Source organism: Perognathus longimembris, chromosome 15 (assembly GCF_023159225.1).
Source record: "Perognathus longimembris pacificus isolate PPM17 chromosome 15, ASM2315922v1, whole genome shotgun sequence".
NCBI lineage: Eukaryota > Metazoa > Chordata > Mammalia > Rodentia > Heteromyidae > Perognathus > Perognathus longimembris.
Genome location: NC_063175.1, coordinates 59,570,367 through 59,586,307, shown reverse-complemented (window position 1 = coordinate 59,586,307; position 15,941 = coordinate 59,570,367). Strand labels below are relative to the sequence as shown.

The following is a 15,941-nucleotide window of genomic DNA, read 5'->3' as shown; positions in this document are numbered from 1 at the left end:
AGCGGGGAACGGGGATCGGGGAGCGGGGTGCAGGCGGGCGGGTGGGCCCCTGGGTGCGATGCAGGCGGCCCCGGCGGGGCGGCCCTTGCGACTCGTGCCGTTAGGACTTGCGTGAAGCTCGCGGGAAGGCAGAGCGCGGCGCGCCGCGGAGCCGGGCCTCGTCAGGATGTCGTACATGCTCCCGCACCTGCACAATGGCTGGCAGGTGGACCAGGCCATCCTTTCGGAGGAGGACCGCGTCGTGGTCATTAGGTTCGGACACGACTGGGACCCCACCTGCATGAAGATGGACGAGGTTCTGTACAGCATAGCTGAAAAGGTAGTTTGGCGCCTGCGGTGCGGCATTTGCATCGCCTTCGTGTGGGCAGCGCGGCCTGACCGCCGCATGCTCTGTGTGCGATATTCCGGGTGACCACTGAGAGGAATCGAGGAGGCTCATGAACGAGCGAAGGAGCGCATGGCTGCGGGGATTGTGCGGGGTCGCTTCCACGTGTTTCTGCCACAAGTGTCCAGTTTATTTTGTTTTTTTCATTTTGAAGAGATGTGTGAGTTCAATCCTTAAATAAGTAGCGACTCCTACTGATAGAGGGCTTGTTGTGTTCTGTTTTAGTTTTCTTTTGAGAGTCTCCTAGATTAGATTAGCCTGGAACTTGTGATCTTCCTGCTCAGCCTCTCAAATGCTGGGGTAACAAGCATGAGCCTCCAAGCCCAGCCTTGCCCGTGCATTTGTAAAGATTTATGTGCAGTGAACAAAATGCGTTTGCAAGCTATTGAGTTTGATCTTACTTTAAATGGAGTGCCCTTTTGTTGGTGCCTTGTGTATTTGTTGTACCTAGATAGCAGAACTTTTAGGTAAATAACTTGGTAAATCGCGCGCGTGCGTGTGTAAGGAGCCGGGCTACCTACAATACAGCATCTTTTTATGTACCCCAAGCTGGCCTTAAATTCGAGATCCCCTTGTTTCCCAAGTGGTGAGATTATTTATAAGGAGGGACCACCACTTAACCCTTTGGTAGGTTTTAACTTTATCTTTTCACACTCTTTGCAAGTCATTTGATTTGTCTGTTAGAAAGATTAAGTGTTAAGAGAAAGTTGAATTGTACTCATGTTTTATTAGAACTAGTAGATTAAAAAATGTTTCATAGTATTCTGGTTCAGCTGTGACACTTGTTTTTTTACAATAAAGTGCATTTGGGAACCGAGGATGATGGCACAAGTCTGTAATCCCATCTACTTGAGAGGTGGAATCAGAAAGATCAGGGATGTAAGGGCACCCCAGGCAAAGGTAGCTGTGAGACTTGGAGAATGATGGAAAATGGTGACATGGATCAAGATGCATTGTGCTTATAATCTGACACGCTAAATTGAAACTTCTTTGTACAACTCTTTAAAATAATGGAAGGAAGGAAAAAAGAAGGGCTAGAGTATAATTCAGTTGATAGAGTGCTTACCTTAGAGCCCTGGGTTCAGTCCTCAGCACCAAAACCAAATGGAATTGTAGGGCATTATACCAACAAGAATTTTATTCTTTTTGTGTTTTTCTTTTTGTGCCAGTACTAGGGCTTGAACTGAACTCAATGCTTAGGCACCTGAGCTGTTTTGCTTAAGGCTGGTGCTCTACCACTTGAACCACACTCCACTTCCAGCTTTTTGCTAGTTAATTGGAGATAAGAGACTCATATACTTTCCTACCTAGGCTGGCTTTGCACCTTGATCCTCAGATTTCAGCCTTATGAGTAACTAGGAGAGCCACTGGCACCTGGCTCTGTTCCTATAAACTCTTTTCAGTAGTTTTAGACTATTATTCTGGTGTTTGTGGTTGTAGGGATAGGTCAAAAGGCAAGGTTTGTGAAGTGTTAATAACATTTATATTCTGTAAGTAATTTCACAGCTTATTCATCTTTTTCCCTTATGGTACTGCAGCTTGAACTTAGGGCCTAGTGCTCGTGTTTAGTTTTTTTTGCCCAAGGCTGATGCTCTACTACCAGTTGAGCTACACTTCCACTTGCATATAGCTTATTTATTTTAAGGAAGAGTAAAGACAATAGAAACACGAAGCAACTTTTTTTCCCTCACAGATGGCTAATGTAAACTAGATTAAAGTAATTTTTCAAGAATTACTAAGAATATTTTATTACATTTAGAAAGGGAAACTATCTGATCTTAGCTTTTTCAGTCATCAAAGTGATGTCTTTTGGCGTGTTTCTGCAATGTATCTGAGAGATTCTCGATGCTGTTGGTCTGGGATGAGGCACAGAAAGATGTTTTGTGGTAGTGGGTTTGAACTTAGGGCCGTGTATTTGCTAGGCAGATGTTCTGTTTCTGAACCATGTTTTTCACTGGTTATTTTTGACATAGGGTGTGCTTTCTGCCCACATTTGGCTTCTGAACATCCATCTCAGCTATTTTAGGTGGAAGATGTGTGCTACCATGTCTAGTTCCCTCTGTTGAGATGGAATCTCTTGATCTTTTCTGTCTGGGATGGCCTGGAACTTCTGTCATGATCTCAGCTTCCCATGTAAATTAATATGATAAATGTATGCCACTGTATCTGGCTATGGGTCGAGAGGTAGTTTTCCAAACGTTTCTGCCTGGGCTAGCTTCTAGCTGTGATCCTCCCATTATTATCCTCCAAGTAGTGTAGGCCTAAGCAACTGGCACCTGGCTCAGAAAAACTTATTACAGAAGCTTCTCAGGAGGAGGGGGGGTCAGCAATACATTATGTAAGAATGGAACTCTGTAACTTGAGGGTAGGGATGGGGAAAGATGGGGGAGAATAGTGGAAGTAGTGACATTGATCAGCATGCATTGTAAGCTGGGTACTGGTTGCTCACACCTGTAATCTTGGGTATGCTGGAGGCCAAGATCTGAGGATCGCTGTTTGAAACCAGCTGGGTCAGAGAAGTCCATGAGATTCTTATCTCCAGTTAACTACCAAAAGAAAAGAAATCCTGAAGTGGAGCTGTGACTCAAGTAGTCATATTGCTAGCTTTGAGCACAAAAGCTCAGGGACAGCACCCAGACCCCCAAACTCAAGCCCCAAGGCAAGCAAAAACAAACAAAAAATATGTGTTGTACTAATAACCTGACTTGTAGAATTGAAATCCTTTTTTTACAATTACTAATAAAAAGTGTATAAGGGAATTCTGGTATGATTTGACCTTAGGCTTCACTTTCAGGAAGTGCTGGGTGGAGGTCAGGGCCATAGTAGTAGTGTTTCTATTATCAGTGATTTCTCATCCTCTCTGTTAGACTCCTGGACAATAAGGAATTACCTGGGAATCCAGAGGAGCAGTAATTCTCTCCCCTGGGTGTTCTGGCAGCTAGGGGCTAGAGGTGATGAATGAGGTAGTCCAGGGATCTTTTCTGTATGTCTGAAGCCATAGTGAACAAGGACAAATAAAGTGAAGAATTACTAAAAGCAAGTCACTGGTATGTGGACTTGTGTTCTAGAATTTTTCACTATTCTGCTTTGCAGGTGGTGACCTAAGCATCAGATGGTGTTCAGAGCCTGGTGCTATCCTCTTTGCAGGATGGCTAGAAATGTGAGGGCCTTTGTTCTCTCCACTGCTGAGCAGAGCTCAGGCTCTTAGCTAGGAAGCAGATATCACATGTGTTTATGTTCTCCTTTCCTAATCTGTTTTGTTTTCCTCAGTGGACTCATACTTTATTGGATACTGATTGTATTAATTGGGCTTTTAAAAATGTTTCCTTTGGTCTTGAAATTACTGTTTAATCCAAAAAATTGGATTTTTTTTCTTTTTTTGCCAGTCCTGGGCCTTGAAAGTCCTGAGCACTGTCCCTGGCTTCTTTTTTGCTCAAGGCTAGCACTCTGCCACTTGAGCCACAGCGCTACTTCTGGCCATTTTCTATATATGTGATGCTGAGGAATCGAACACAGGGCTTCATGTATATGAGGCAAGCACTCTTACCACTAGGTCATATTCCCAGCCCATGGATTTCTTTCTTTCCTTTTTTGTTTTTGGTCCTGGGGCGTGAATGCAGGGCCTGGGAGCTGTCTCTGGGCTCTTTTGCTCAAGGCTAGCGCTCTGCCAATTTGAGTCACAGTTTCACTTCTGTCTTTTTTCAGTTTTCAGCCTCAGCCTCCTGAATAAGCTACGATTACAGGCATGAACCACTGGCGCCTGGTTTTTTATTTTTTTATTTTTTGGCAGTGTTGCAGTTTGAACTCAGGTCTCCTAACTAGGTAGACAGATGCTGTACCACTTTAGCCACATTCCTAGCCCAGTCTTTCTTTTAAAGTTTATAATGTTATGTTATAGTATAGTTATTAAAAATGCAAACTTGAAGTATATTAAAGGGCTATTAATGTTTCATTTTCATAATATGAGGGGGGAAACTTTTGGTAAAGTTCAATGGGAATTTCTGTTACTTAAGATTTTAGTGTAAAGAAACAGTATAATTCTTTATTTAAAAATCTCCCTCTGCAGAATTGGCAGATAGTGGGGGATCTTCCTCATCTTTCTACGAGCCCTGTTTGGATATTCCAGCTGTTTTAAAGTGAGTAAAAGTTGCCCATGTTCAGGCTGGATTTAAGTAACATGTTTATTTTTGAATGTCTTTTATCACCTTGTTCTTTATACGTTATCCCACCTCGTGCTAGACTACTTTTGAGGTGAATACTTAATGAAGAAAGTTAATCTAAAAGTTGATGTGCTTAAAGTTTTACAGATGTGTAGAGCTTAATAAATAAGTTTTGTGTGAAGCAACTGATTTCATGCAGTTTTGAAGAAAAATACTGTGTTTTTGAACTGTTTTTTCATTTTGTAGAGATACAGTTTGTCACAGCAGTGCTTTCAGCATCACTGTTTCCTAAATCAAATGCTGAGTAGGAAAAAACAGGATATTTAATTTTTTTATGTATTAAAATGCTTATACACATAACATTTAAAATAACAGTGGTGGTGTTTTGACATATGATAGTGCATTGTAATAGAACTGTAGATGAGGCAAATATGTTTAGGGACCCTGTGCAACAGTGGTTGGACATGCAGTATGTACTGGCCTTCACCTGAGTGTCTTGCAGAAGTTACTGAGTTCTGAGTTGTAGATAGTCTTTGTGGCATGAAACTATGCTCAACACTGTCACTGAGGGAAGTCATGAAGACGAGTTTTGTTGGCAGCAGGGCTGGGGAAGATGTTTACAATTGTAAATGATCTCCAGTTGCTCACACCTATTATTGTAGCTGAGATCTGAGGATCTCAGTTCAAAGCCAGCCCAGGCAGGAAAGTCTATGAGACTCTTTATCTCCAATTCACCAGCAGAAATCTAGAAGTGATCTGTGTCTCAAGTGGTAGAGTGCCAGCCTTGAGCAAAAAGCTAAGGCCCAGGCCCTGTGTTCAAGCCCCAATAAAGACTCTAAACAAAACAAAACTGGACAAATAGCAACAATTTGCAACTGTAGAGAGCAAATAGACAAAACTTACAGTACTTGGGTTTAAAAAGTTGGCACTACTGAAGAATGAGTTAAGGATACTGCAAATACTGCAAGGTATATATAAGGTTTATATATATAAAATACCTTGAGTGAATGAATAAAGAACTTGACAGAGCAGGAAAAAACAATGATTAAGTAAATTTCAAAAACACCTATTAAAAAAAGTACATTGGGGCTGGGGATATGGCCTAGTGGCAAGAGTGCCTGCCTCATATACATGAGGCCCTGGGTTCGATTCCCCAGCACCACGTATACAGAAAATGGCCAGAAGTGGCGCTGTGGCTCAAGTGGCAGAGTGCTAGCCTTGAGCAAAAAGAAGCCAGGGACAGTGCTCAGGCCCTGAGTCCAAGCCCCAGGACTGGCAAAAAAAAAAAAGTACATTGTTTTTTAGGGAAAGATGAAAAGGCTGGGTACTGGTGGCACAGCCTGTAATCCTAGCTACCCAGGAGGCTAAGATCTGAGGATAGTGGTTCAAAGCCGGCCTGGACAGGAAAGTCCATTAGACTCTTATCCTCTAATTAATCACCAGAAAACTGTAATTGGAGATGTCTCAAAGTGGTAGAGTACTAGCCTTGAGTGAAAAAGCTCAGGGACAGTGCTCAGGCTGAGTTCAAGCCCTGTGACCCCCCCCAAAAAAGTAAACAAACTTTAAAGGACATATAATGGGGTAAATTAGTACAATTTCAGTGAGGAAACTAGAATCTTTTTACAAAGCAGTTTTGCCTTGTGCCAGGCACCAGTGTCTTGCACATATATTCCTACCTACTCAGGAGGCTGAGATCTGAGGATCATGATTCTAAGAAGATATCCCACTCAGGAAAGTCCACGAGTCTCTATTTCTAACTAGCTCCCCAAAATGCTGCAAGTAGCTCAAAGACAGCACCCAGTCCCTGAGCTTAAGCCCTAGGACCAACACACACAAAAAATAATTAAGACTCATGCCTTAGGGCCCAGAAACTCCTCTCTTGGGGGGTTGGGGGACAGGTATGCATAGCTTTATGCTCATTTAGAACTATTTGTAATGTCTAGCAAGATTGGGAACAACCAGAATGTCCAGTGATAGGAGTACATGATGGTGATAACAAGCTGTTTATTGAGCACTTGGTCCAGTCACAAAGCTCAAAAGTTAGTGATCTGTAATTCTCAGGACAATTTTCTAGGGAAAATATGATTATTTAGTGCTGGTCCTGGGTGTTATTTTTGAGCTTTTGTTGTTGTTGTTGAAAGCTAGCACTCTACCCCTTGAGCCACAGCTCTACTCTTGGTTTTTTGATGGTTAATTGGAGATAAGAGTATCACAGACTTTTCCTGCTTAGGCTAGCTTCAAACTGCAATTCTCAGATCTTGGACTCCTGAGTAGCTGGGATTACAGGTGTGAGCCACCAGGCCCCATGTTAGTCTTGTATAACAAAAAATGTAAGGGACAAGCACTGTGGCTCACAGCTATAATCTCAACTATTTGACAGACAAAGATCAGCAGGATTGTAGTTTGGGGTCAGGCCAGTCATAAAGTTGGCAAAACCTCCATCTCAACCCACAAACCAGACATGATGGTACATACATGGGATCCCAGTTACAGGGAGGAATAAGTAGGTGGATCACAGAGGATAGCTACCAGCAAAAACATGAGATTCTGTATGAAAAAGAGCTAAAGCCAAAAGGTTGAGGGATATGGCTTAAGTGACAGTGCCCACCTAGCAAGCATGAAGTTTAAACCCCAGTACCACTCCAAAAAAAGGGAAAGCAAAGAAATGTGTATTGTTGGTTTCCTTTAGCAGCAGTAGAAAACACAACAACCTGAGGGGCTCAAAATGACAGGAATTTATTCTTTCATAGTTCTAGAAACCAGAAATCCCAAGATGTTTGTAGGAACACACTCCTTTTGTATCCTGGGCCTCCTCTGACTTCTGGTTTCCTTGGCTGGTGTATGCATCCTTCATTTCTCCATGTAACTGTGTGTCTGTGTAAGGATAGCCGTCATAGTGGGTTTGGAGCCCACCTCCTGCAAGTGGACTTCATTTTACCCTAAATAATTTAGCCTGTAATGACACTTTTTTCCAAATAAAGTCATTTCTCAGTTTGGGGATCATAGTTCAATCCATCACATGTGTAAAAGAGCATTGAGACAGTGTTGCTGAGGAGACTTTAACAAATCAAACTCTGTTCCTTAGACTGTAAGATATATCCTTAGAAAATGGTGACTGTAAACAAATTTAAGGTAAGAATGTATACAGGTGAGTGATATTCATAAAAGATCAGGAAGAAAAGCAGAATGGTAAAATAGTGTCATACTTATTTGATGGGATAATACACAGCCATAACAACTACTTTCTGGAAAATAGGTAAGTAGATAAATTTTTTTGTTTGCACAATACTGGGGTTTGAACTATCACATTTGCTAGGCAAGTGCTGAAACAGTTGAGTAGGCTCCCAGCTCTTCTGCTTTAATTTGCTTATCAGATACAATCTTAAACTTTTGCCAGGGCCAGCCTTGGGCCTTGATCTTTCTATCTTTGCCTCTGACTAGCCGGAATTACAGGCAAGTGCTACCATACCTGACTTTTTTTTTTTTTTTAAACCAGTCCTGGGGCTTGAACTCAGAGCCTGAGCACTGTCCCTGGCTTCTTTTTTGTTCAAGGCTAGCACTCTGCCACTTGAGCCACAGCACCACTTCTGGCCTTTTTATATATGTGGTGCTGAGGAATCAAACCCGGGGCTTCATTGAGCAAAAAGAAGCCAGGGACAGTGCTACGGCCCTAATAAGTTCAAGCCCCAGGACTGGGAAAAAAAAAAGACTCGTTAAATATTATCAGCCTGGTAGATAAATGGTGTGAGACTCTTAAAACTTCAATTACCCAGCAAAAAGCTGGACCTGGATTTTTGAGTGAAAATGCCAGGTGAGAGTAAGAGGCTGATGAGTTCAAGCTTCAGTACTTAGAACCAAAAGAGAAAAGGAAAAAGAGGGAGGAAGGAAGGGAGATTTGTGGGTTTCTTGGGATACTTCTAGTATTCCATTTAAAGAGTATTTATGCTGATCAGCATAAGTACATGGTTGGGTGTTTTCTGCAGGACTTTTGTGACTTGGTACTTGAATCAAGTTTATCTAATTCCTAAACAATTCAAAGAAATGTAAAAGTTGTAAACAGCCATTGGTCAAGATCTTGATATGATACGGTGTTTTCTGTGTTAGCTCTGTGGACAAAATGTTAGATTACTTTGTAAAACTTGTCCAGTTTATGCAAATTCTTTTTATTTTTTCAGTTTACTTTTATGTTATGAAAGCCAAATCAATCTGCTTTTAGGTTATTTCTTAAATCTCCTTTATTTTTAGGTTAAAAATTTTGCAGTTATTTATCTTGTGGACATTACAGAAGTACCTGACTTCAACAAAATGTATGAGTTATATGATCCATGCACTGTCATGTTTTTCTTCAGGTATGTTTTTTTTTAATAATTATTATTTATTTATTGTCAAAGTGATGTACAGAGGGGTTACAGTTTCATATGTTAGGCCATGGGTACATTTCTTGTACTACTTGTTACCTCCTCCCTCGTTCTCCCCTCCCCCTTTCCCTCTCTCCCCATGAGTTGTTCAGCTGGTTTACACCAAATGGTTTTGAAGGGATTGCTTTTAGAGTCATTTCAGGTATGTTATTTTAAGGCTGTTACTAATATGGGGGTATTGTTTGTTTGGAAGTTTGGCATAATGGGATAATGGGACAGATTCTTTCATTAGTTAGAAGTCAATCATGGAGTCATACCACAATGCAGATTATATCACAAGGCAGTATGAATCTTTGAAATAATTTCCCAAGTAATGCTAAAATGGGAATTTTAGGGGCTGGGGATATAGCCTAGTGGCAAGAGTGCCTGCCTCGGATACACTAGGCCCTAGGTTCGATTCCCCAGCACCACATATACAGAAAACGGCCAGAAGCAGCGCTGTGGCTCAAGTGGCCAGAGTGCTAGCCTTGAGCGGGAAGAAGCCAGGGACGGTGCTCGGGCCCTGAGTCCAAGGCCCAGGACTGGCCAAAAAAAAAAAAAAAGGGAATTTTAGCATTTACTCAGTAACAAATTACTTTTTAAATAACTGCCCCAAAACTTATTCAAAATATAAATAGAAGACATTCTCACATTTAAGATGCCTTTAAATATAACCAGCCAATTGATGAAAACTGCTTTAAGATAATTTACTCATTAACTACGATGTCATTAACTTTATTTGATGTCTTCTGTGAGAATCAAAAAAGCCTGAACTTTACTTTGGTTATAAATACAAGATTATCACCTCAAAAATTCCAATATATATGATTCCTCAAGAAGCTCAGCATAGATATACCCTATGACCCAGCCATTCCATTCCTTGGCATCTATCCTGAACAACAGGTCTCAGGATATCAAAAGACATCTGCACATCCATGTTTATCACTGCACAATTCACAATAGCCAAAATATGGAAACAACCCAGATGCCCCTCTACAGATGAATGGATCCAAAAATGTGGTACCTATACACAATGGAATACTACATAGCTGTTAGAAATGATAAAATATTGATATTCGTGGGGAAATGGTCAGAACTTGAACAAATAGTGTTGAGCGAGACAAGCCTAGAACACAGTGAACAAAGGGGCATGGTCTACTTGATATATGACTGTTAGGGTGGGTTCGGGGGTACAGTAGAGACCAGGTCTGTGAATGCCATTGATGATCAATGCCATTGATGAGGTCCTAGTTCTTGATGCAAGGTCTCCTTAGGTCAGCTGAATTCTTTGTTCCAGATCTTTCAGTCTTAAGTTGTGGTCGGTGCACTCATCTGAAAGGTCTTGGTTTGAGCCCACTTTGGTGCATTGAGACCATTAGCCTAATCTGATGTGCCCACCTATGAATCTGTCCACCTTATGAATCTGAATCTCTTTCCTTACTCACTCCTTACTGCTGTCAGCATGGGCCACACTTTTTTTTTAATTCTTTTAGAAAAAATTTTTATTGTCAAACTGATGTACAGAGAGGTTACAGTTTCATACGTTAGGCATTGGATACATTTCTTGTACTGTAAAGGGCCACACTTTTCTTAAGAGGTTCCTCCACTTTCTTTCTTTCTTTTTTTTTGTCAGTCCTGGGGCTTGGACTCAGGGCCTGAGCACTGTCCCTGGCTTCTTTTTGCTCAAGGCTAGCACTCTGCCACTTGAGCCACAGCACCACTTCTGGCCATTTTCTATATATGTGGTGCTGGGGAATCGAACCCTGAGCTTCATGTATACGAGGCAAGCACTCTTGCCACTAGGCCATATTCCCAGCCCCGGTTCCTCCACACTTTCACAAACATCATCAATGAGAGTATTCTTTTTATACTATATCTCTTTTACCTTCTGCTTTAGGTGGTCTCATGTTTACATTAGACACACAAGTAACCTGCATGCTGTCTCTGAGCTTTTTTGCTCAAGGCGAGCGCTCTACCATTTTGAGCCACAGCCCCGCTTCCCGTTTCTGGTGGTTAATTGGAGATGAGAGTCTCGCAGACTTTCCTGTCTGGGCTGGCTTTGAACCACGTTTCTCAGAGCTCAGCCTCCTGAGTAGCTAGGATTACAGGCATGAGCCACCAGTGTCGGGCTTTGGTAACTTTACTTTAAAGCCAACTGATTTAGACTCTTAGTCACATGTGTGAACATCCCCTTGTAACATCATGTAACAGAATCACAGTTAAGAAGCTGGAGCATAAGATGGGGTCCTGTCCTCGTACACGCTTATGATAGAAGGAACAGCTAAACAATAAACAAACAGTTATAGAAATCTAGAGGACAGGTGTTTATAGAGACATAAAGGCTGAAGAAGCCCATCTTAAATCACAGGGCTGTAAGGATACGTAAAAGAAGTCATATTCACTACAGATGAGATTTGGTACCAGAAATGCAACATGGGGTGAGTCACAGAGCAGAGCTGACATGTTGAAAGTGGTAGGAGATGCAGTCCCCCTATTCTGGGAATCTGGCTGTTAGAAATTATGACCCAGAAGAGTTCCCTGACATCAGCCTTTTGGCTGCTAAGCACAGAGATCCACATAGAACATTTTATGGGATGGGGTTGAAGCCAAATAACTGTTCCTGTAGTAGTACAAAGTTAACCTAACAAAAATTGATCTTCAGCAAACCAGGAATAAGTCCTATAGGTATAAACAAATGGATATCAACCTTATTTTACCAAGTGCAAATACAAGTTTCTAGCCTCTTGAAAGACAAACATGTAAAAGATCATCTGTTTCCTGGTCATGGAGATATAAGTTGTCATTCTCATTTCAAAGGGGTGAGGTTTTTAGTAGAATTTGTATCAAGTGCTCAAGAGTATAACATGGAAAACTTAGATTGTTTTTTGTGTGTAATTATTTTTTTACTTTATTGATTATCAATGTTATAGACAGAGGAGTTATAGTTTCATACATAAGGCAGTGCATACATTATCCAACTTGTTTCCTACTCCCTCATTTTTCCCGCCAGGCCCCCTCCCCACTCCCCCCCCCACCATGAGTTGTACAGTTGGTTTACAGCACATAGTTTTGTAAGTATTGCTGTTGCATTGGTCACAAATTGTTTTTAAGAAAAATTAGTACACCTCTCTGGAAAATTATATGTCTTTCCTTCCAAAGGACAAAACTTTATCTTTGCCCTTTATCCTTCAGGACATCTGTCCAGAGGAAATATAAAAATATTAAAAGAGTTTGGTTGTCACAGTGTTGCATTTTTAGAAATAGCATTTAGGTTGTGTCCATCTTCTTTTGAGACACGATCTCTTCTCTTGCTTATCTATGTCCTTAAATGATGCCAACAAGAGCTTGAGACAGCAGGAAAAGCAGGACACTTTGTGGAATTCTTCCTCTGAGCATTGATATCCTTTCTTTTTCAGGAACAAGCACATCATGATTGATTTGGGCACTGGCAACAACAACAAAATTAATTGGGCCATGGAAGACAAGCAGGAGATGGTGGACATCATAGAGACTGTGTACCGTGGTGCCCGCAAAGGACGGGGATTGGTGGTGTCTCCCAAGGACTATTCCACAAAATACAGATACTGAGCACAGCCCTCATAGACTATTCACCAACATGTATGTTTCCATGTGGAAATAACCTCAGCTGTTCAAAGCCTTTGGGAAAGTGTGTGTGAATCAAGGGCAGGAGGGTCCTTGAGATAAGGGTAGCATGGCCTAAATTACCTGAAGCAAATAAACTTCCAGTGAAGGAACAGTGGTAATTGTCTTCTGAAACTGGTGTGTGAATGTTTTGATAGTGAGGGTTACTGTCCTTATTTATTTGCCCTTGGAGTGAAGTCAAGGTATTGACAAATACCTATGTGGCTTATTTAGTTCTGCATATTTGGTTGGTCTGCTAAGACTGTCACAGCAAAGTCCCACTGACTGGGTGACCTCAGCAAAGAAACGTATGGTCTCTCAGTTCTGGAGACAAACCTGAGATGTAGGTGTCTCCAGTTTGGTTCCAGCTGAGGCTATGGGAAGAATCAGTCTCAGACCTCCCTCCTGACTGGAGGTTAACAGTCTGACATTTTTTGGCTTGGAGATGCTTCACTGTAATCTTTATCTTCACAAGCTATCTTCATGTGCTGTCTCTAAATTTAACTTTTTGTTGTTGTTTTGATGCCAGTCTTGGAGCTTGATCTTGGGGCCTAGGCAGTATCCCTGAGCTTTTGTGCTCAAGGCTAGTGCTCTACCACTTTGAGTCACAGCACCATTTTCAGCTTTTTAGTAGTTAATTGGAGTCTCATGGACTTTGCTGCCTTGGCCTGGTATTGAATCCTCAGATGTCCCAAGTAGGTAGGATTACCAGTATGAGCTACCGACACCCTGCTAAATTTTACCTTTATGTAAGGACCTCAGTCACATTGTTTAGTAGCCTACCACACTCCAGCATAACCTCACCTGTAATGACTCAATTCCAGATAAGGTCATGGTTTGCCATACTGAAGTTAGAATTTAAGTATATAAATCTTGGGGTGGCGTCAGTGACCTATAAGAAGATCGAGTCTGTAAGAGTTCTTTCTCTGTAAAGTAGTATTAAGCCCTTTTACAGTATTTAATCTTTACATTTCCAAGAGGATAATACAGTAGTGCTTGTTTGTAGTTTTCTCTTTAGTGAGCAAATGTCTGATGTGCTCATCACATTTTTCTGTGGAAATCATGTCTCCTTAGTCTAAACCATCTAGTAGAAAGGCAAGAGGCACCACTGAGGTGCTTTTTTTTTTTTTGCCAGTCCCGGGGCTTGAACTCAGAGCCTGAGCACACTGTCCCTTGCTCAAGGATACCACTCTGCCACTTGAGCCACAGCGCCACTTCTGGCCATTTTCTATATGTGTGGTGCTGGGGAATCGAACCCAGGGCTTCATGTATACGAGACAAGCACTCTTGCCACTAGGCCAAATTCCCATCCCCCACTGAGGTACTTCTTGCTCTACTTCTCACTGGGTGTCCGGAGGGAACTGTATCTTCCCTCTCCCTTCTCTATATGTACACACTCTAAAATGGGAATAAGAGGCCATACCTGGAACTGCCGCATAGCTTTCCACCTTCTGAGTGACTTTGGGCAGGCATCCCTTGGCCATGCCTCTACATCCTGCCATACAGGAGAATTGGCAAGTCTGCTTGGTGCTTATGTTCGCATATAATAAAAGCACTGAGCTTGGTTGACTCCTGGTAGAGTGATAGTATGCCTGCAGTGGGTAGGCCAATTCATCATCCTTGTTAAAACACACACACTTAGAAAAGAATGAAGCAGGGCTGGAAATATGGCCTAGTGGCAAGAGTGCTGGCCTCCTACACATGAAGCTCTGGGTTCGATTCCCCAGCACCACATATATGGAAAATGGCCAGAAGGGGCGCTGTGGCTCAGGTGGCAGAGTGCTAGCCTTGAGCGGGAAGAAGCCAGGGACGGTGCTCAGGCCCTGACTCCAAGGCCCAGGACTGGCCAAAAAAAAAAAAGAAAGAAAGAAAAGAATGAAGCCAATTCTTATGTGCACATACAAATAAATTTGCTTAGTTTGCTAGTACTGTGGTTTACACTCAGACTTGCAGTGCCAGGAGGCACTCTCATCTAAGCTGTGTTCCCAGCACACATTTAAAATGTACTTTTGAAGTACAAATACAATGTAGGTCTGGTAGGGCACTTACCTACTGAACATGAGGTCCTAGGTTCAGACCTCAGTACTGCAAAAATTGAAATTGAGATTGCATGTCTGCAATTTAATCTCCTTAGAGTTAATTTTCCCATTAATCAAATAGGACGTATAAGGCCATATCACAGTATTGTGAAGAACTAGTGAGGTATATGTGACCCCAAGTACTTGGTATATAACAGACATTCAGTATTAGACTCCTCACATCACCCACCCCACCCCCCCAAAAAAAACAAACAGAAGATATACAGAGGTATTCCTTATAAGGAGGCACTGTCAGAACCCAAGGAACATCACTTCTCACCTACAAGGTGGGTGTGGAGGATATGAGAAGTTGAGGTGCTCATAAGCTGCTAGACATAAAATGATATATAACTGCTTTAGAAAACAGGCACACAAGCCAGGCACCGGTGGCTAATCTTAGCTACTCGGGAGGCTGAGGTCTAAGGATTGTGGTTCAAAGCCAGTCTGGGAAGGAAAGTCTGTGAGCCTCTTGTTTATTTATTTATTTAGCCAGTCCTGGGACTTGAACTTAGGGCCTGAGTACTGTCCCTGGCTTCTTTTTGCTCAAGGCTAGCACTCTACCACTTGAGCCACAGCGCCACTTCTAGCCTTTTCTATATATGTGATGCTGAGGAATGTAACCCAGGGCTTCATGTATATGAGGCAAGCACTCTTGCCAGTAGGCCATATTCCCAGCCCCAAGTCTGTGAGACTCATATCTCCATTTAACCACCAGAAAACCAGAAGTGGCACTGTGGTTCAAAGTGGTAGAATGCTGGCCTTGAGCTGAAGAGCTCAGGATCAGTGTTCAGGCCCAGGGTTCAAGCCCCATGACAAACAAAAAAACAGGTACATGGGGCCTTAGAAAGCTAAACAGTGAGGCTCATGCCTGAAATCCTAGCTACTCAGCTGAGCTCTGAGGACAAAAGGTTGAAGCCAGCCTAAAGCAGAAAAGCGCATGTAACTCTTATCTCCAGTTAGCCAGCAAAAAACCAGAAATGGAAGTATGGCTCAGGTGGTAGAGTATCAGCCTTGAGCAAAAAAGCAAGCAAGAGTATGAGGTCTTGAGTCCAAGCCCCACTTCCAACACATAGCTGACACAAAAATGGGTGGGATGAGTAAGGAGGTGATGGATAATAGCACATGGGTAAAGGTTTCATTTTGAGGTGATGAATGCATTCTAAAAATATGATTGCACAACCCTACCTATATAAAATCATTGTATACTTTTGTGTGCTAGTCCTGGGGCTTGAACTCAGAGCCTACACACTGTCACTTAGCTGTTGTGATCAAGGTTAGC

At 42.1% G+C, this 15,941-nt stretch overlaps 1 protein-coding gene across 4 annotated transcripts; it reads left to right on the top strand.

The window, feature by feature from the left end:
* Window positions 1-17: 17 nt before the first annotated feature.
* Txnl4a (thioredoxin like 4A) lies at window positions 18-12,699 on the top strand. 4 transcript variants are annotated; one of them, XR_007213449.1, is made up of 4 exons: window positions 18-319; window positions 4,452-4,521; window positions 8,791-8,894; window positions 12,359-12,378. XR_007213449.1 is itself a non-coding variant. In XM_048363704.1 (3 exons), the coding sequence occupies exons 1-3, from the start codon at window positions 167-169 to the stop codon at window positions 12,528-12,530; spliced, it is 429 nt and encodes a 142-aa protein (XP_048219661.1). In that variant the 5' UTR covers window positions 18-166; the 3' UTR covers window positions 12,531-12,699. The 4 variants fall into 4 exon arrangements, 3 of the variants coding, with proteins under 3 accessions (XP_048219661.1, XP_048219662.1, XP_048219663.1); XM_048363704.1 differs by lacking the exon at window positions 4,452-4,521 and having other exon boundaries at window positions 12,359-12,699; XM_048363705.1 differs by lacking the exon at window positions 12,359-12,378 and having other exon boundaries at window positions 8,791-8,895.
* Window positions 12,700-15,941: the final 3,242 nt, after the last annotated feature.